This window comes from Notolabrus celidotus, chromosome 1, assembly GCF_009762535.1.
Source record: "Notolabrus celidotus isolate fNotCel1 chromosome 1, fNotCel1.pri, whole genome shotgun sequence".
Lineage (NCBI taxonomy): Eukaryota > Metazoa > Chordata > Actinopteri > Labriformes > Labridae > Notolabrus > Notolabrus celidotus.
In genome coordinates, this window is record NC_048272.1 from 34,905,812 (window position 1) to 34,927,211 (window position 21,400).

General features: G+C 41.8%; 1 protein-coding gene across 2 annotated transcripts in view; it reads left to right on the forward strand.

Annotated features, from left to right (window-relative positions):
- The window catches only part of plxnb1b (plexin b1b), a 127,646-nt gene that overhangs the window by 72,175 nt on the left and 34,071 nt on the right, over positions 1–21,400 (forward strand). For both annotated transcript variants that reach the window (XM_034681524.1, XM_034681533.1), the window contains 3 exons: positions 1,815–1,900; positions 3,300–4,464; positions 11,141–11,323. In XM_034681524.1, the coding sequence (XP_034537415.1) occupies positions 3,310–4,464; positions 11,141–11,323 (1,338 nt within the window). In that variant the 5' untranslated portion in view covers positions 1,815–1,900; positions 3,300–3,309. The remainder of the gene's footprint in view (positions 1–1,814; positions 1,901–3,299; positions 4,465–11,140; positions 11,324–21,400) is intronic.

Below are 21,400 nucleotides of genomic sequence, written 5' to 3' on the forward strand. Positions count from 1 at the left end.
CAAACTGAACAGAGTTAAGGGTGATTGGATTCATCACTGCAGGGAAGGGTGAAAGGTTGATGGCAGACCAGTTTACTGTGGTTTTTGGCGATTTGATTTGCAGCTTTCAGCAGAGGAAGAATTAAGATAAATGGCTCGCTTGTTGCTCTTGGACAAGTCAAGTGACATAACATAAATATTCAGGATTATTATAAGTGTGATCCAACACTTTTCACCACCATAAAGTAATATAAATCAGGCTTTCTGAAGACGATAGCTCTGTGAGGAAACAGGGGGACACTGTATTTGTTGAACCAGTGCCTCCATGAGTTAACATGCCTGTCATTCCTGTCTGCGCTCCGTTAGGCGCTGTGCCGGTGCTTTCTCAGGATTATCTGCTTTATCTGCTTCTCAGAGATGCAGCTTTAAACCAAACTCAGAAAACTTGCCCCCTCCAGCCCACAGAGGTCAAAGACTGTCGTTTGTTTTAGATCCGATGATTTCGGGTTCAACCCCAGGAGCATCAATCAGCCCGCTTAACCTCTGTGACTCTGCTTGTGCTGGAACAGGAGGTAGTTCCATATCAGCACGGAAAAACAAACATTTGCCAGGAAGTGCGTGAGGAGGAGAGTTACATTTCATTCACGTTTGGTTGAAATTATAGAGACGACAATGATCATAATGATTGTGCTTCAGGTAATTGTTTTTGCGTCCCTTTATTGGCGTGTTGCCAGGCCTTTACCCTCGTTCCCACACACAGGAGAGCCACCAACAAAGCAAGCTTTCTAATGCTCCTAGTGTGGCAGGGAGAGAGGTGTGTGTGTGTGTGTGTGTGTGTGTGTGTGTGTGTGTGTGTGTGTTGAGGATCGGAGCCTGTTCAGTGGAGTGAATAGTGTCTTTTTCAGTCTGTCTCCATCTTTTTTCCTCTCCTCCACTTTGGATAAGCCCGCTGGAGATCCCCCTGAACTTGAAGAGATAATCCTGCTTCTGTGCCAGAGCTGCAGAGAGAGAGAGGCGATGGAGAGGTGGATAGAGAGAGGAGTAAGATCATAAGCAGGGAAAAGGAAGACATACTGTGCATAGAGAGTAATTTAGAAGTCATAACTAGAGGAAGCTTTACAGTATTCCTCAAAGTCAGCGTGACACCACCGCTTCAGGTGCCCAAACAAGGCCGCTCTACCCCTCTAATGGTTCTCATGCCATCTCCTTTACCTCACAGAAACTTGTTTTTCTGGCACCCACTCTGAAGCCGAAGGGTTTTGTACCTTGTATCCTAGCAATGAGGGGGGATTGTATAGTGGGACAGAGTGTGTGTGGCACTGAAAGAGCTCTTGGACTGACACTACTCGACTTGGCCTCTGTTGAGGGCTTTTCTACAGGCAGAAACGGATGTAGCCTGTGAGACATGGGACTGACAGGAATTTTAATGGGCAAGAGCTTCCCACGAGGTTTCTGAACATGAAAGTTTATGTCAGTCTCATAGCGGCATTCTTCAGGATGAGGTTTGTCATCGCTTGTCAAATGTTGAGAGTAAAACTATTTAGGCTGCAATCAAATCAAAGTTTCATTATAAGAACAATAAAACTCAGATACATAACTTCTATTTCTAAAGTGTGTTTAGTCACTATTACAGATCTATTTGAATCAGAGATGTTTCTACTGTTTTTATAAAAGTTACCAAGGTGTCACTTTGATTCAGACTGGTTAGTAGAGATGTGTTTTAAAACTTTCACACGAAAACCTTTTACACAAAAGTAACCCCAAAGGAATCCCCTCTGGCTGTCTTCTTATTGATTTTACTAATACACATTTCCTTCTCTTCCTTTGTGCTGCAGGTGTCCAGAAGAATGAGTTTGTAAACCCAAGCTACTGGGAGGTCAAGAGGTGGCATGCCTCTGTGAAACGGAGCTGGGAACAAATGGTAAGAGGCCGATCTGCACACAGGAACACAGCAGCTACAACAAAACAAAGATCTATCTCATGTCATGGTATAAACAATCAAACTTAAATCGTGTAGCTGGTGTAGATGTTGCTCTAAGTGCTTAACCTTAAAGTGAAGGAATAGCAAAAAAATATTATTTACATGCAAATTAAAACGTGCAGAAACTGTGCGTTAAACCCAGGTAATGAAATGGATTATTAACAGCAGGTTTATTCTGAGCCCAGAGGAGTGCATGAGAAGGATATGCATCAAACACAGAGAGTGAATGCTTGGTATGGGCAGTGTTGAATAGATAAGATTCACAGTTTTGTGAGTAATTGTCACAGAGGTCTGAAAGCCTCGGTTGGGGACAGTTTTGGTTCTGATTTTCATGTTCGAGTGATCGTTTGTTTAGAAAACCGTCCCCTGAGTCTAAGAGGAGGGTTTATTTTGCTGAAGTCATCCTCAGGTTGTTTAAAGAGTCGAGGGCCTCTCTGTAGGGTCAGTTTCCAAAAGTAGAAACATTTGATGTTTGCTCATCAAACAGCACTTTTGAAGTTTGCCATTACATCATGAATCTGTGGAAAGAACAGACCTCCACAAACACAAGTTAAAAGTCAGGAGTACCACCTTATTTTAGGAACACTCGGTAACGGAAAGTTGGATCTGCTTGAGTTCTGTTCCTCCAAGTTTAGGGTGCTGGACTTAAGACCTCTAAACAAACTCTTTGGCAACTTTTGTTTTTCAGTCTGTTCCAGACTCAGACCAGATGTTATCAATGGTTCATGATCTGTTGTGCTTCAATTTTGAGGAAAACAACAGAACATCTCAGGCACTCAGTCATTTCTCTGCACTGTCCATATCTTTTTTGTTTGTGTTGTTGGATTTTCACATGTTTTAACTTTTCAGAAAGTTGATTCTGCTAAGTCGGACACAAGTAACTCAGGCAGGTTGATAGATTGGCATAAACACAAGTGATGATTTGTCCTAAGTCCACTGTTTCTCCAAGCCAAGTCAAGGAAAGAGGCGTCCTTCAAATTTCCCAGTAATACGTTGAAATAATTTCACCAGCAAAGACGGTAACAATACAAAGAGCAAATCCCATGCAGAGATAATCAAGCTGCTGAGATGCCCCTGACATACTGATGACTTCCAGGACCTCTACTGACAGGCGTGACATGCATAAATCTTGTGGCTTCCCTGCAGCCTGGTTGCAGATGATCTGTGGCCTCATTCTGGTCTGCGGCTTTGAGAGACTGTCTAAATCAAAAACTGTAATAAAACCTCCTCTGTTTCACTTTCATCCATGTAGAGAACAGAAAATAAGCTCACTTCTCAAACAGATCTGTTCCTATGACTTCAGACTCTCTAACAAACTCTCCTTTCTTCTGTCCCTCAGCTCTGCTGCCATGCCTCCGGGGATGGTGAGTTGTTTTTCAGCTTTAGCGGTCCAAACGCTGCTTTCTCTGCTGCTGATAGCTGCCGACTGGCCCTTCACCTCATTACGTAGTGGTGTTGTCGGAGCATCAGACCCCTTCCCCTCCAGTCCTTACCCCACCTTCACCCGTAATGACACTCTGTTTGAGCACCTGGCCCTGCACCCTACAGTGAGTCGGGTCTACGTTGGAGCCAGGGATCACCTTTTCCAGTTGGATCGATTCCTCCAACCTGAACTTCAGGATGACACAGGACCGGTCACAGACAGCAGAGAGTGCCTACCCCCTGTTACTGAGACCAACTGCCCTCAGGCCAGGGCGACAAGCAACCACAACAAGCTGCTGCTGGTCGACCCGTACTCCATGGAGCTCATCACCTGCGGGAGTGTCAACCAAGGGATCTGCCAGAAACGCAGTCTGGACTCAGTGGATGTTGTACTTTTCTCTACAGAGAGGCCCGTGGATACTCAGTATGTAGCAGCTAACCACCCTAACGTGAGCACCGTGGGACTCGTGGTTCGCTCTAACCCTAACAAGCAGCCTGTTCTGTTTGTTGGACGGGGTTACACCAGCAGCCACCCGCCTATTTCCACACGAAACCTCGACCAGGAGCCCATCTTTTCTTACGAGGAGACTGCCAAGTTGGCTGTGGCTGGCCGTCTCTCAGAATACGACCATCATTTTGTTGCATCGTTCGCCTACCGTCAGCATGTGTACTTCCTCTTCTACCGGCGGGATTTAAAGTCACAGTCACGCGAGTACCGCACCTACGTCTCTCGTGTTTGTTTGGAAGACCAGGCCTATTATTCCTACGTGGAAGTACCTCTGACATGCCAATCCAGGGCGGGAAAAATTTACAACCTTTTGCAAGCTGTGCAGCTCGGGCTCACCAAGAACGGTGATGAGAGTCCAGGCTCAGGAACTCTCCACGGTGTCTTCTCCACACGTTTGGCTTCATCAACTCGGCCCAGTGAGGACTCTGCTCTCTGCACGTTCAAACTCGAAGATGTGGACCACAGGATTAACTCAACCAGAGACCTGTGCTACACTCAGATAGGCAAAGAAGGAGGAGTGGAGGCAGCCTACATCGAGTATGAAGTCAAATCCAACTGTGCCAACCTGCCAGAGGTACGTTTATAACTTGTTCTGATACAAACCTGATTTTTAGAAAAGTGTGCGCATGAATATAACATGTCAGGTCTGAGGGTACAGGTTGGCTGATGGGGCGGAACCAGGTAGACTAAATAATCTGAGAGGTGTTTCACAGTTCTGTATTAATAGACATGGATGGGCCGATGTTTTGGTTGAACTTTGCCAGACCTTCTGCAAATAATGTGCCATGCACGTGTGTCAGATGTTTATCTGAATGTGTGTTGCATTAGTTCAACACTGGCAAGCTAGTTTACTTAGGAGGGTTTTCATTGGGCAGAAGAAGTCCCCCGTTGGACAAACTCTGACCTGTTTTCATCTTCAAATGTCAACGAAAATGTCGGCCCTGTGCGAGTATTACGCCGTCTCTGAGAAAGATCAGTGACATGCAGTTTGTTAGACCAGTTCCAGTGACATTTTCAAAAGGATTTAAAAGTGCAGGGACTAGGAGCAACGATTAAAATACTTAAATGCCATAGCTTATATGACAGACTGACACAATGAATTGCAAGTAATGCAGAAAACACTGCTTTCCTACTGTCAGCTAAATTGTTCCTTTAAACATTAGTATCAATGTCTAATTTTCACAATGTGTGCGTCTCTAAAACAAGAGGAAGAGCTCTTTTCACAGGTTAGATTGTCTAAGCTTACCATCCTTTAATACACCTTGGTTGTTCTCTCCATATTTTATTATAACCTGTCACTGCGTATCATAACAAATCATGTATTCAAACAGAAAGGAATGGTAGTTTAGATTTTGACTGCAAGCTGATGGCCTATTTCAAAGAAGCAACTCTGCGTTACATTGAGCTGGTTATTGAAAGAAATACTGTAGTTATTTCAGAAAATGCAACTGTTCAACATTTCCTCTGATGACAAGACATCAAACAGGTTTCAATCATCTAACATGAAAATATATAATCTAGAGCAGGGGTTCCTAAAGTGGGGGTAGGGACCCCCTGGGGGGTTTCGAGACACTAATGAGGGGTCCCAAGATCTTTTTTTGTTCTTTAAGTAGTCTACAATTTCATATTTTGTCTATTACCATAGATATATTGGGGGAAAAGTAATTAAATTTAAAATGAAAAACCCTAACCTTAGGAGTTTTCTGCCTTTCTTTGTTGCCAGAAGACTCCTAAGGTTAGTGTTACGGTTAGTTGACAATAACAAAGCATCAGTTAAATCATAACAGCACAGTAAACAGCCACATGCGCATGGAGGTGTATCATTTTCTGCAGACCAGCTAAATGAAGTATGAAGCTACATTCAAGGGGCAGTGGGGGTCAAGAGTCTTTGGCACCTATTTTTTGTGGGTCACAGGCCGAAAAGTTTGGGAACCTCTGATCTAGAGTATCCAGGCAAAGACAGCAGTACAACAGTACAACGTAAGAGTACCAAACATCCTCTCAAAGCATCTCAAAGTGTGTCTGGTCAAACCGTCTCCCAAGTAATGAAATGATACTGCTGCTGAGAAGACGACTAAGCCTCTTCTTCTCACTTTCTCCAGTGAAACCGCAGCGTGGTCAACATACTGAAGCAGACAGCAGTTATACAAATCCAATCCCATGTGTCACTGCGTGTAATTGTATGTTTGTGAGAGCGGGTGTTACTGAGAGCTAAAAATGACTGCCCACAGGAAAAAGAGTGACCTCGGCTCTATGAGAGAGATCTGTGTGTCCACGAGTTTGCTGTTTTATTTTGAAGTATGTTTTTTTTCCTCTGAATGAAAAACGTTCACATAAACAAAAGGCATGGAGGAATGTAGTGATCCGGTCACTGAGTGGCCCAGTTTTCTTGACTTTCTCCTCCTTGTTTTCATCGCTGTGTTTACAAAAGAACAAGATGTCCGACTTTTTTTTTCTTTTTCTTTTGAGAGGCGAGATTTGTTTCTCTGTGATGACTCTACTAAGAGAAATCTTTCATCTACCCGAGCTGGTGCCGTGCATCTGAGGCTGTCCAGGCCTGCCTCCCGTATCCCTGCAATGCAACCTTAGAATCAGAGATCACCAAATTCAATTAGACGTTTTGTAAGAGAGAAATGTAATGCTGTGGAGGAGGGTTGAATCAAATTAGCTCTGTCATAACACCAACTCTGGAAATCATGGCTCCACTTGGTGTGCACGTAAACATTAGATTTCAATGGACATCATGCACTAGTTTGACGTCTAACTCTATCATCACATCCTCCTTTGTTTAGGACACAGAGCAGCCTTGACCCTTCAACCTTTTGCATCAGTGTACTAGCGATGGGCTCGAGGGGAGAAGGCAGCGCAGGCGGGCAGAGTGATTTAATAGAACTGCTGGTTAGGGAGGGATCGATTGGCGGCATTAGCCGTACTTAGTGGGGTGGGGTTGAGGGTAATGTTTAACAAGGCCTGACAAGGGCGGATAAAGACACACCCCGCAGAGATGAGACTCTGAAGGAGAAAGAGGATAAGACACAGAAGGCATACAGATGCACAGTGGAGCAGAAAATCAGATGCCAAAAGTGAAAGAGGAAAACACAGGAGGAGGAAGAGAACAGATATGAATACATCCAACCTTTCTCTGATCATGTTCAGGTGTTCTTTCTTGTCGTGCGGGTGATTGGTCATTTTTGTAGTTTTAATACTGTAACGTGACCTCACTCAAAAACTTCAACTACAAGTCACACTGAAGGATTCATTCAAGATTAAAAAGCCTTGACTCTATGTGACAGTATGTGTCTGAAGTAGCTGCTGCGACCAGGTCCATTCTTCATGACTAAGTTGTAACGTCATTTTCTCACTTCTGATTGGCTTCATTTTTTCTCTTCCTCTACAAATACCTACACTTGAGGTTTGGACCATATTGAGTAAATGAAAAACATGCTGTTTCTACACCGATATTCAACTTAAAACTGCTCAAACTTCTTTTTTTTGCTTGTTTGTCTTTTTAAAGGAGATTAAACTTTAAATATTGAAAGATTTTTAGCCTAAATTGTGATCAGATGATGATGGCTGCATAAAATTTTGTAGCTCTGACTTAAGCTACACTTTTTGTGGATTTGCATTGTTGTCAGTTTATAATTACCATATTGACTGGAGTATAAGATGTTTTTCTCACCCTTCAAAATACCCTTGAAGAAAGTGGGATTGCCTTATAGTTAGGGTTTAGTTATTAATTGTTAATATTCGTTAGCCATCACTCACGGCTACTATGCCAGGGGGATGATAGTGGCGTGTCCTGGGGAACAAAGTTGCTCGAAAGTAGGACAAGTTAATCGGCATGAGGCGGAGTTAAAATGACATTTATTAAGAAAAAGTGTCAATGCAGCTGAGACTTTAACTGTTAAGCAGTTGTTTAATAAAATCAAGATTTGGTTTTTAAAAGATGTTTTTCTGAGTAGCCTTAAAAAGAAGGGGTCATCTTATCATCAGGGGCCCTTTACAGTGACCAGAAAGCAGTTCTTCTTTGCTTCTCAAAAACATAGTTGGTCATGGCAGCTACGATTTACAAATTAATTCTGTGCAAGCTAATGAAGAAGAAACAAGTCTATTTCAAGTCCCCTGTATCAGACTTTGCAAGGACTTGGATTCTCACTATTATCTATTTCCTCATTTCAAACATCATCTATGGCAACTTCTAGAAACATGACAAACTGTAACTTTGAACATTTGTTGCCACATGTGGTGGAAACATTACATTTCCCAGAATCCTACAGCCGTGGACCGTATTTTACAAGAGGGTTGTTTTTTTCATGTTTTGAATGGGATAACACTCTACCCCTGTTAAGACCCGTCACAACATTCAATATGAACAAATGTTTTTTAAAGTAACTGTAAAAAAGGGGAATCCAATCAAACCATATGGCTCAAGAGGGGAACAGTGGTGAGGGATTTGCTGCCCAAAAGAGATTTACAGTGTCATTAAGATGTCAAATCTCAATTGGATCCCTTTGCACAAACAACACCAAAGCAGCCTGATCCATGGTCAGACTCTGCCAGGACAGTCCATCTGCACCGGGGACTCGCTCTCACGCAAAGTCTAAGCTTTGTGAAGCTTTTGTTATTGGTGATCAGGACTGCAACCAAATATTAGTGGCCCAAACGCAACTGTAGTCAATCTTTTCTTGTTATCTTACTCCCCTGTGGTTATTACTTCCCCGGGGAGTTTAAGACTAAATGTCCAGATGATTGCGGTCTGCGCGGCAGCATGAGGTATTACAGTGTAATCACAGGCTGCCATCAGCCACGGCAGTCAGCCTTTAAGCTCTCAGGCCAGGTTCCAAGACTGGACGTCATAACTTCATAACTTTTTCAGCAGTCATAATGTGGTTCTGGTCTATTCTTAGCGTGCAGTCATCCCTGCATGTTTACCTCTGATGGTTAGGTTCTCACAAAGCAGAGCAGGTAAACGTCACTCCCCTTGTTAACTTGATCAATACTCTGAGACCTATTTTTCGTTGTTTGAACAGCAGTAAGTGATGTGGAACAACCAGGTTTGAAGCTGGTGAGTTGTGCTGATTGTGTAAGGAGGTTCACGCTCTCTATTTCTAATGGGCAGGCCAAATAAGGAGACCTTTCATAACAACACGCCATCCAACTGCAGCAATCCATCAGAGCAAACCTTAGCTCCAACAGCCCTCAGGTTTATTGCCTCTACTTCCTATTGTTAAGATAAAGCAGTGACCCCACTGTCAGAACTTCTTGTGGAAAATAAATGTCCTCAGACCAACAACAACAACAATGCAGCCAGAGCAAAGACTCCCTACTGCCAAACTGTGGGAGCAAAAACAAATAGTCTTTAAGCTTCAGAGCACTGAGTGGAGAAGTCAGTGGGCTCCAGTGATGGTTTGTTCTCAAAGCCCCAATCCCTCCACACTAAATCCTGCAAGGATTTTACCCTCCACAAAAGGAGCACTGCTGCTTTATTTTTGGTAACCAGCTTAGTTGCTCAGAGATGAATAACAAATCACTCAGGGGGTTCTCTTTGTACAAAACAAGCAACACACTTTAAAATTAACGTTCAATATGATGTGTGTGCTGCTTTTGTGATTCCATTTTGGTGTTGGCTGAGAAGGACTTGTACCCCACAGATACAGGATTATGTCTGAGGTTGATTTAAAGTTGGAAAATGCAGCTATACTGCAGCTGATGCAGACAAACCATGTATGTTCTGTGTGGTTTGTTGGATGACTATGCAAAGGAACCAATGTTAGTGGGGTTTTTTTTAACTTTTATTTTCTGAGGTTTCTTTTTTTTTTAGGAACATACATGTTTACATCAAGCAGCAACCTCTGCTCTAAAAATATGAGTCCAATGCAGAAGTGCTAAAAACTGCAGTTCATCGCGGATCCGCTTGAGACTGGCTCCGGAGGTACTGGAAACCACATATGCACCAATTAAAAAAAGCCGATCTTTACAGCAGAACTAAACATGTTTACAGCCTGGTACAGAAGACGAGTGTAGTATGGATAGTTCATTTCTCGATCGGCTCACACAGTACGGAGGGTTCATTTTTTTTCTAAGGCGGCAATTTCGAAGATATTTCGATTACGAGTCTTCCAATGAGAGGCACAGCTGACTTGACTGACATTATGGAACACTGTAGCTGTTGGCTAGGAGGCTCAAAGCCCGCCTCTTTACGTCACAATCTCTTGACAGCAGCAATATGGCTCCCGCCGACAATTGGCCTCAAAACAGCTCTTCAGAAACAGATGAGTGACATCACGGATACTACGTCCATATTCAATACAGTTTATGGTTTACATACATACGTACACACTTACACACACACAAGAACACAAAAACATGAGGTCATGGCTTGGTCTGTACAAGAAGGCATACATTTATATGATATAACACACAACTTGCATACTTGGTCACACAAATTTATGATGAATTATTTTCCCTGGCTAAATAAATACACCATTTCTCCCATTGTTTTCCCCCAGTTCTTGCTCTAAAAGATGTAGTTGTTTTCCAATATTAATACAGATACCAGCAGTAGGGCACTTCTTCTGAAGCCAACGTTTTGTAATGGCCTTTTTACTTGATGCCAGCAAAATCTTTAGGAGGTAGGCATTGTGTTTACTGAGTCCGTCAGGGATATGTCCGAGGTAAAGCAAGATGAATGTTGTACTAATGGTGAAAAATAGTTTTTTTAGATAATTGTTGCTACTTCCTCCCAGTAAGGCTTAATAAGGGGGCAAGACCAGAAAATATGAGCGTGGTCAACAATCATCTCTCCACATTCCCTCCAGCATCAGAGCTGAGTGCCCCTTTGTTTGGATTTCTGTTTGGGACTTATAAAAAAGCGTATTTAGTTTTTCCAGCAGAAGTCCCTCCAGGTCCAAGAACTTGTAGAGGACAACTGTATCTCCAAAGTGCCTGCCAAGTGTCTTCAGTTGTTTATGATGTCCAGTTCTTTTTCACATCTGTTTAACATAGTCCGTAATGTTCCAATGTTAGTTTTGAGTAGTTATTAAAAACACATTATAAGGCCGACTGTACTGTGCAAGGCATGATGTATAGTGAGCAAGTGGTAATTTGAAATAGAATAGCAAAGGTATTAATATCAGCCCACTTGCAGGTGGAATTAACGTTGAACTTAAAATTTTTATCCACATTAAAGTCAAAGCATTCATGAGTTTTCTTTCCTGAACACCTCGTTCCTCTTGTTTCTCTGTAACCAGAACACTCTGGATGCGTACCCCTGTGGCTCGGATCACACCCCGAGCCCGATGGCCAGCAGGATTGCCGTAGAAGCAGAAACCATCCTGGACAGCCCGTCTGCTCGCCTCACTGCCGTGGCTGTCAGTGTGAGGGTGGGACATACCATCGCCTTCCTGGGGGACTCTAAGGGGAACCTGCACAAGGTAAGATGGTCTCACAGATATGAGGGCGTGCACGGACAGGCTGCACAGAGAGGCACAGACCCCTATCAGTGACAAAGTGTTCTTTGTTTATGTGCAAACTGTGATGCTATGCAGTGATTGTGTGTTTTTGTAAGATATGAAGTAATAGCCTGGCATACCTGACATCAAGTGTCATTATTTTGAGTTCAGACCGTATTTGTTTTACATTTTTTGGTATTTCTTACATAACTATCATACCTGTCCCTGTACGGACACGGCAGTCAACTCAGCGAGCAACCCGTTTAGATATTTTCTCTGTTCAGCTCCAGAAACAGGCATCTGACACCCAGAGGAGGTCTCAAACATAGTCAGTGTGTAGGGGCAGGCAGGCTTAAATAACCAGGAGCAGGGTCCTGCTACATCTTGTTGAAGGAATGCTTTGAGGTAGAGGTACTTTGTCCCACAGTATTAAATCCACTCATCCACTAAATAATAAAAGCTTAGACCTGTGTATGCCTGTAGGACTGTGTTTATGCTACCCAAAGCATGGCTGATAAAAAGATTTTATAACAAGGTCACAACATGAGGCACCGCTTCAGCTCTGTGGTTAAATCGTCATGTACAGATGCTGCAGTCTTCAAATCTGACCGGGGGCATTTTGCAATGTGTCATCCTCCACTTTCTCTTTCCTTTTCTTCTCTTTTCTTTCCACTGTCCTATCATCTTAAAAATGTAGCCACCAGAAGCCCAAAAACATAATCTTTACAAAAATAGGTTTATTTATTTACAGCTCTAAACAATGGATTGCAAAAACCTTGCAGACCTTTGTTAATGTCTTCACTGATTACCAGAGTTTTCTCTGAAAAACACTTCTTATAAATTTGTTTTGGGATTGATTGAGTGGAATTGAGCTTAGCTCAGTGTTAGAGTTGTTACTGGAACTTTTGAACTTTGTAGATCGGTTCAGTTGGTGTTTTTATTCCCACTAAGATACATCTAATTCCATCTCATGATATCAAATCCAACAGGCTCAATCATGTTACCCTTTTAAAGCTTCACAGATTCAGATTTGATGAAGCCTTTAGGTTTTTTGAACACTTCTACTTTTATGTCTTTGTAATATTTTGTCTCTGTCGTTTACGGGGCATCCCTGTCTCCTCTTTCTTGGAGCCACTCATCAGAACTTTTTGTACCTCTGAGTCATGTTGAAGAGCCTGCGAGTGATCAGCTCTTTGGCTGGATCACATGAAGCTCTTCTGAAGTGTTGTTTACCTTCAACAGGCTGTCAATTAGATTTCCAAGGTGCTGCAGTCAAGACGCTGTGGGGTCACAAATGGCGCTGTGTCTGTGGGTTCATGCAGAGTTCAGGGTGAAGCCTGGTCACAGACAAGGATTGTCCAATTTTGGATAAAATCAGAGATAGAAGAGGGGAAAGTAAGCAAATGAAGTAAAATAGAACATTTGAGATGAGGAGCTGTAAAGCAATGTGTGACACAAGTATCTGGCTTGTTGTGTTTCTCTATATATAAGCTGCGTGTTGGAGGCAGGCCCCTTGATATCAGTAGTTTACAGATCCTGAGTTTTCTCCACACAGTGCCTCTTTGTGCCTTTTTTTTCTCAATGGTGGCTTGTGGTTGAGGCCCCCTGCACAAGCTGAAGCAGCACAATGACCGGCATTAACGTATTTTAACTCAGTGACGTCACACAGAGCCGGCTAAACCCCGAGCTGCACAATCACTGTGACCAGAAAACGACGAAGCTCCTCGCTTGTCATCGCTGACTGGCAGACACGTGTGCTTCCGAACAGAGAGACCCATTCACAGGCACCCAGAGATATCAGTCATAACAGCGGGCAGTGTCAGTGTCAATCTCTGCATCGTTAATGGACACATTGTCAGTCTCTTACTTTGAACACCAGCAAGGAACATTTGAATTCAAGCTTTGGCGTAACCCTTAACTCATGACCAAATGTAGTCCATGATTATAAAGGAGATCTTCCAGCAGAGGAACGCCAACAGATAGACGAGAAAAAGCAAGATAACATCAGATAAGACAAGGCAGGATGGCAAACCTTTGTAAGAAAGAAAAAAACACTCGGAAGAGTTGAATTACGTCAGAGAGGCAGAAAGGCACCTGCTTTTGTTCCCTTCAGTGTAACAGAGATTATATCTTTTTTTATTTTCCAATATCCCGGTAATTCATCTACTGCCCTCTAGTGGCTGTCGTGATTAAACTGTAATAAGACATCTTGTTAATAAGTGTATAATTAAGAAACCAGGAAACATAACCTTAAAATATGCATGTGTTGGAGGGTTGCAGACGCATGTAAAAGACTCAAACTCTAGAGATGGGCGGCTGTGGCTCAGTGGGTAGAGTCGGTTGTCTATCAATCGGAAGGTTGGTGGTTCAATCCTAGCTCCTGTGGTCACATGCTGAAGTGTTGAGCAAGACACTGAACCTCAAAGTGCTCCTGCTGTTGTTCAGCGGTGTGTGAATGTGTACAAATAAGATTAACTAATACTGATGGTCCCTAACAATATCAGCCTCTACCATCAGTGAGTGAATGAGTATGAATGGGTGAATGCGATGAGTAGTGTGTAAAAGCACTTTGAGTAGTCAGACAGAATAGAAAAGTGCTTTATAAGTAGTCCATTTGTCCATTTACCATAAGTGAACTTTTCTTTGTTTAGAGGCAGGTTTTAATATTTTTAAACATGGGCCTTATTTTTGGAATAATTTATCATCTAAAAAACCTCACCGCTTCAATATGTACCAGTAGGTAGCATTAGGTAGCATTAGCCAGCAGCCAGTCAAAAAATATATATATATATATACTGTATATATGCTGCCATTTCCAGGTTTAGGTCTGAGAGTAAGATCTCAAAGCTGTAGACCTTTATAGTAAGATTTGTATCTAAATCTGTAATTTCCCCATGAGACAACATGAGCTGCTTGTCTACTGCTGCCTTGAATGCAAAGGTCAAAGTTCAACATTACCATTAAGAGAAAAACAAGATTTATTATCAGGGTTTATTTGGAGAGATACTTGAACTTTCTTTAAGTGAAGCAGAACACTCATGAATGAATGAACCAAGTTTTATGTAGGTCACTTATTCCCCTTTATTATGTGTAACTATAGGATGCAGGGATGAGCTGTGTTGTCTCTAGTTATGATGTATGACAGTCTCCACTGATGACACATGACCCAGAATCTTTGATGTAGTTTACCTCTTCTCTAAACTGTGCTGACAGTAAACACTGACCCCAGGCTGCTTCTTCTTCTTCTTCGATCTCTTCTCGAGCGTCACTTAGCAGTTTGTTTTCCAGCTGACTGAAGCAGCTGTAGATCAGAGTTCATCGAGTTCTCACAGTGAATCATGAAGCTTTCTGTCTGTCCGTCCAGCATGTCCTGAGTGATAAATACATGTTACATAACAGAAACAAGCCGTATGGTTCAAACTGTGTGGAGATTAAAACACATCACCTGTACATGATAGTTTAACAATTCCAAAACCAAGCTGAGGATTAGTGAGCTGGAAAGGCTTCATCAGATGTTGAAGATGTCTGCTGCAGGGGTATAATTCAAATTTTGATTGGCTGTTTGCCTTGTCAGAGGCGGGAGTTATGTTACAATTAACAGTTTTTGCTGTGTTGCAAAGCCTGCTGGAAGCTTTTATGCATTTTGACGTAGCACATTTTCTTTGTTGATACTTTACAACGTCTTCTTTTGAGCTGAAAAGGAAGGAGAAGATTTTCTGTTTTGTTATCTGTTATTTTTAAAGTTGAAAGAAATGCACAAGACTTGGACACTGTTGGCTTATGGCCAAATTCCACTGGATTCATGTTCAGTCTGTCTACGTTCCCTCACTGCACCTGATCTGATAGGTTTCTATTTTAGTCAATGTGTTAACTTCCACTTGGTCCGCTCCAATGCATTCCGCTTGCATCTCTGATTTGGCAGGTCAGAGCCCTCTGGATCAGATATGCAAGACTTCTATTTCTGTCTGATGCCGGTGCACAACGCATCAATCTCAACAGAGCAGATGAAGCGGGACAGGAAGTCAGTCACCAAAACAAAATGAAAACATCCAGTTAATTTTCAGAATAAAAAACTCTGTGTTATCACCAGATCGTATTTCACTTAACTACAACAACAAACCGTCATGATGAGCGGAGCCAGGCCAGGAGTCAACAGGTCAGAGGTTTTCAGAGGACCAGAATGACAACATGGATGAGGACAGGAGGAGGAGAATCCTTGATTTAGTAATTACTGCGGGAAAACCTTGGTCACATGACTCCAGTTGTCCGGCGGCCCTGCTCTGTGCTGTGTTTTGAAAACTCAACCAGTGGGTGTTGACGGATGAGAGAGCACGGAGCCGGAATGCAGTGGATTGGAGACGGACCGGACACGGATCTGGTGGAAGACCCGGGTTAGCGGCTTAATGGTGCGCCCCATGTACATAGGCTATGGTCTTCTTTGCAGCTTTAAAGGTTCGACTCACAGCCTCGACCATTTATTGCCGCTCTCTGCTCCTCACATTTCCTGTCTCTCTCCAGCTTTCCTGTCCGATAAAGACAAACATAACCAAAAATGTAACATTAAAAAAAGAAGAAGAAAGAATTGCACAGGACTATCAAATCTGTTCTTTGCGTTAGCCGTCCATGTAGAGATGATTAGTGGAGATTGAGTAAATAAATGCTTTTCATTCCTGTGAGTGTGCACTTCATGCCACCTCTACATAAGTCTGTATTGAAGTGCCCCCCCCCCCATGTCATAAATGTCTTTATCCGCCCCTGTGCAGCCAGTCAAACCCTGATCTTTGATAAGAGAGCCTTGCACAGTGCATTGTTACCTGTACACAGTGAAAGACCTTCCTCCTGGATATCAGATTCCTCCCACTGAAGGATTAACTGACCAGAAGTAATCGTATGTGTGGGAGCAGGTCTGTCATTGTATAAAGCTCTTTATACAACAACCTCCATAACCCATTTTTCAGTTTTATAATCTTTGTAATTGGTCGTTAATGTAGTTGGAAAACATAATTTCCTAAAGTGATTACATCTCATAATCAGATTACGTAGTACAGTATTAATCAATAAACGATAGTGTGGCGTTGGTGCCAAGACTTCCTCGCTAATCTGTGATTTCTCAGTATTATTATAAGGAGCAACAAGCTGATTTATAAAAGACCTTTTGAACGCAGGTTTATTCAAAATGCCAACCTGGGATATATAAATTCTTTAAAGGACATCAGATTAAATAAAAGTAAACTACATTTAGTTAGATATCATAAAGAAGACATGCACCTGTTGAGCTGCAGCTGATAATGTTTGATCTCTGATTCATTGAGCCGACAGTAAGAGCAAGGACTGAAGGCTGCGTCCCCTTCACTTGTCCCTGATCCCTCAGTGAGTAAACCCGTCTTGGATAACCTGATGAGTCCAGATGCTTCATGGTGTACAAGCAAATCAGAAATCTATTAAGGCCAATTAGGGCTTAATAGACAAGTAATAAGATTCTGCATGTGTGCTTTGATAAACTGCAAGCTATCGCATCAATGTGAGCAGTGAGCTGTGCAAACTGCAGCTGTCTCATTGTTTTTTTATCGCAGACTTGTCAAGACATCAAGACAAGTCAACAACCTGCCAAAAACTAATCCTAACAAGCACTCAGGACTGTTTAAACCTTAGAAAGAATGAGTTATCAGACAGAAATAGCAGGAGCAATATTAAAATGACCAGTGATTGTATGTTTTGTTGAGTTTATTTTATATATATTTCTCAGTGAAGTGTACATCACTGTACTCCTGAAAGAGAACTGTTCTTTAGGTAGGTCACTCTTGTATGATTCTCAGTCCACAGTCATACATGAGAGAATGGATGTTACAGCTTTTTCTGCCGTGTAGTGTTCAGATATCTCTCTGGGTCAAAGATGACTCTCAGAGGACAAGTAAAGAAGTCTTGACTGTTGACTTTGACATTGTTTGTAGTATTTTAGTGTGGGTTTTGTTCTTTCAGCGGGAGTTTAATTTTAGATTTATTAGTTTGTTTTTTCCTGTTGCACCGCTGTGAGCTTGGAGAACAGCATTTCATCTTTTACGTCTGCAGACAGTGGGACATGACAAATGAACAGAATCTGGACCTGAATCTCAAATACCCTTGTTGTTTGTACAGAATATTTTTAGATGTGTATGTACTTTTTTAAAATCCAGTCCTATCTCGTGTTTTGGTTGCAACATGTTGACTCCCTCCCACCATTGTTGACCTCAGACTCCTGGCAGATAAACAGGGTCTACAGTGATTGGCTAATTGCAGTTGTTTGGAATAACAAGAGAACAAGATTAAGTTAAGGCAGAGTTGAGGACACAAAGGCCAGTGTGGTTTTTTGGGGAGGTCTAATTGATGGAGCCTCAGCAGTCTTATTAACGGTTGCATGAAGACGTACTGCTGACCAGTTCAGATTCCATCTCTAAATGTTTGTTTTGTCGAGGTCAGCTCAGCTTGTCATGCTGGAAGAAAGACGGGTTTTGTGCAGCCAGCATGCTAAAGTTTTGATGATCTTACACACGTTGACCTCACCTTAGATATTTGTGGAGCCTTTTTTATTTTTGTGACGTATCTACAAGAAATGTAAAGTTTCTGTACCTTGCTGCAGTCAGAACGGGCTGGAATGAATGCCTGCAGAGTGTGTTTTGTGAGGAAACGGATCAAAGTGTGTCAGACTGCGTAGCTGACCCGAAATCCTCCACATACCTGGAGGATGGGATTAGCCTGTCATCAGTGAGACATCCTGGCACATCACAGGGCAGATTGTGGAGTTACTCTGTGCTGGATTTTCCCATTAGGATGATTGCTGGTCTTTGTTTCAACACAGTTCCTCTCACAGTGGAAATATCTTACTAATGACATTAGAACATCAAAAGGCCAGCATGGAGCAGTTGGTCAGGTTGACCTCTCGTATTAACCCACATTACGGCAGCTCTGGACTTTAAACAGCCAGCACAAGGTCAGACAGGCCTCCTCATTTGGTCTGCTTGGTTTCTGCCTCTTCTGACCTGGATTTGTCTCTTCATGCCGTTAAACTTATCTTATCCTCTGCTGCAGTGTTTCCTGACTGCCTGTTGATGAGTATTTCCTTTATTAGTGTAGCGCTAATGTTAGAGGGGAACTCCAGAAACGTCAGGAGACTTATCTATTAGACAACATCATGGTGGCGGGTGGGCTTCTCACAGATACTTACATCTGCCTCTGGTGGGTGATGAAGCCAAATATGAATACTTGTTTCACATTAACACGATATGATTCATCATATTCTGCAGAAAACTTGCAGTCATATTAGTGCACTGGCCAAAAAGTAAAAAGTTTATTTATATTGCTAAATATAATAAAATATATCGGCCGCCATATTGGTAATCTGAAATTGCAGAGTTATATGTCCAATTTTGGGCTGGCTGATGTAATTACAGTCATTAAGTTTGTTTACTGTGTTGCAAAATCGTTGAAAAAAGGTGTAATGTCTATTTGATCATAAAATCTGCCACATATACAGGACCGTCATACAGTCTCTTTCAGACATTATCACCAAAATACAAATACCAGCTCCAAATATCTGCAGTTCAGCCTTTAATGTGTCCAGAGGGATCCGTCTAAAGTCTGCTGGTGATTTCCCTCGAGTCCATGCAGCTCATAGCTGAAAAACTAAATTTTTGAAATTGAAAACTCTGGGGATTTGTAGTTTAAATCTAATCTCAGACTAAATGATAGCTGGTGTATTTTAATCCAAGGTAATGTAAGTGCAATATTTGGATAAAGAAGAAGAAGTGTGTGAGTTATGTCTTGTTTCTAAAACCATGCAGTGAGCACTGAGAGTGTCAGAGTACATTAAAAATCTGAGGAGTCGTCTCATATTCCTCTTCTTCTAAAGGTTTTATACATTTAAGCTGCTTTCACTTTTGACAAAACATGCCCGAGTTCATATCCATTAACAATCTTTGATTCCTGAAGCCTTCCATCACATCACTGTCCTCATCAGGGACCTATTAGGTATAATGTATAGTGAGCTGGTTAAGCAGATTAGAATCCTGATAGGTCTTATCCACCCAGAGAGGACCAGTGTCACGACTTTTAGCATCGCTGCTGTTATCACTACACTTTATGGTTTATGTTACTTTGTATCTGCAATGACTGACGCACCAGCTCTGCTGCTGGTGCCTGGGTAGCAGGACAGGATCTCATATTAAAATGCCCTTCATGTTGAGCCTGCAGAACGTCTTTACCACAGTGTCAACAGGCGGAGGTGAAATGTGCTGCACTCCTTCAGATTGATTTGGTGTGACCTTTGTGATGAGGTTGTCTATAGTGTTGCTTTTGCTGTTAAGGATTAATCACTGTTGTTATGATGTTTTGACCAATCAGAGTCAATTGTTTAACATAGTGTGCTAATAAGTATTAAATCCAGGTAATGAAGATCACTAATTGCTCACAAACTTTAATATGACTAACTCTTATGCCGCTGGATCTTTTTACAAGCACTCTTGGCATTTATATCATTCCATATCGGCATTATTAGGACTTTTTGCCCACACTGTTAAAACGAAAAAGCTGTGAAAACTCATGTCAAGGCAACTGTCTGCACTAGATTTTTGAGTTTTGAGGCTAACTAGAGATCTTACATTTGAGCCAACTGATTAGTTTTTGTTGAGATAACTTATCATTCATATGTAGTGTAATTTAAATTCTTGATATCTACATACTAAGAAGTTAAAGTTGTGCCAACTTATTATTGTTTGTTCAGAAAATGTCCCTTTGTTACTGACCGTTACTGCACCGTTTTCACACTTGCAAGGTAGCTAGCTAATGTTCAAGGTGGCTAACTATTGGTAATGACCATGCCTGATTAAACTAACTAAACAAAGTAAAGTTACATTAACCGGTAATCAACTCACCATCAATTGACCAACTGTAAAGCTGGAGTTTCAATACAATACTCAAACAAAACACTCACCTTTAGGGCGATAAAATCAACGCAGGACAGGAGAGATGGCGCCACATGTGGGAAATTGAAAGTGTGGAAGACCCCTGTAGATTTGAGTTGGAGACCCCGTTCTTTGCCTGAAGCGTACTCAAATAATTTAGCCGAGCCTCAAACCCATCATTTCAAGTTTTACCAACCTAACTTATGAAATGAAACAAACTTTACACAACTAACTTAATACAGGTAGTTGAGATAACTACTTTGATGTAGTTTGCAACACAATTGAATTTTTTTCTTTACTGAACCAAAAAATCATTTTCAGGATAACAATTTGAAGTTTTCATTTTTACAGTGCATTCTGACTCAATAGATAATAATGTTTAAAGGTAATGTTTGTTAATTTTGACCACTAGTAATGCTAGTGAGCATTGTTCATGTAAGCTGTTTACTTAAAGGTGTCCTTGTGTCCCTGGCATGTCTACAAATCCCCCCCCCAAATGAAAAAAATCCATCCAGCCCCTGTTTTGTCTCCTCCCACTTTCAGAAAATGTGTTCTCAAACGAGCCGTTCTGAAATTCGTCATGATGGGCTTGGCACAGCCTCCAGGTCTGTGAGACTGTACGTCCCTAAGTTTGTTCCGCCCTTAAACTCCGCCTCTGTCCGCCATTGTTTACTCCCGGCAGACGTGCCTCGTTAACAAAAAGGTTAGGAGTGAGGCAGGCTGGTTGCTCTGATGTTGGCTGCCTTAACAAACAATCATATCACATGCAAAAGGACTCAAGTGCTCGTCACTGTCTTTAAAGTGACACAGAAAGATATTACAGGTGACAAAAAATATACAACAAAACAAAGAGAAGTCAAGAATAAGACTTGTTATTAACTTGATGTAAACTATGATCACTAAAATTGAATATCTGGTGATGAAAGGAATTTAATTTTAATTGAATGTGCTAGAGCTCAACTTCCCCTTGTTTAAAAAGAAACAAGGTGCTATAATAATTAAAATGTCCTACCACTCTCTGGTGATCCACAGAGCTGTCAGGTTGATGATTTAATTGGAGCGAGCTGTTGTTTTTAAAGCCTTCTTAAAATCATCTGTTTGGACATGAAAACACTGTTGATAA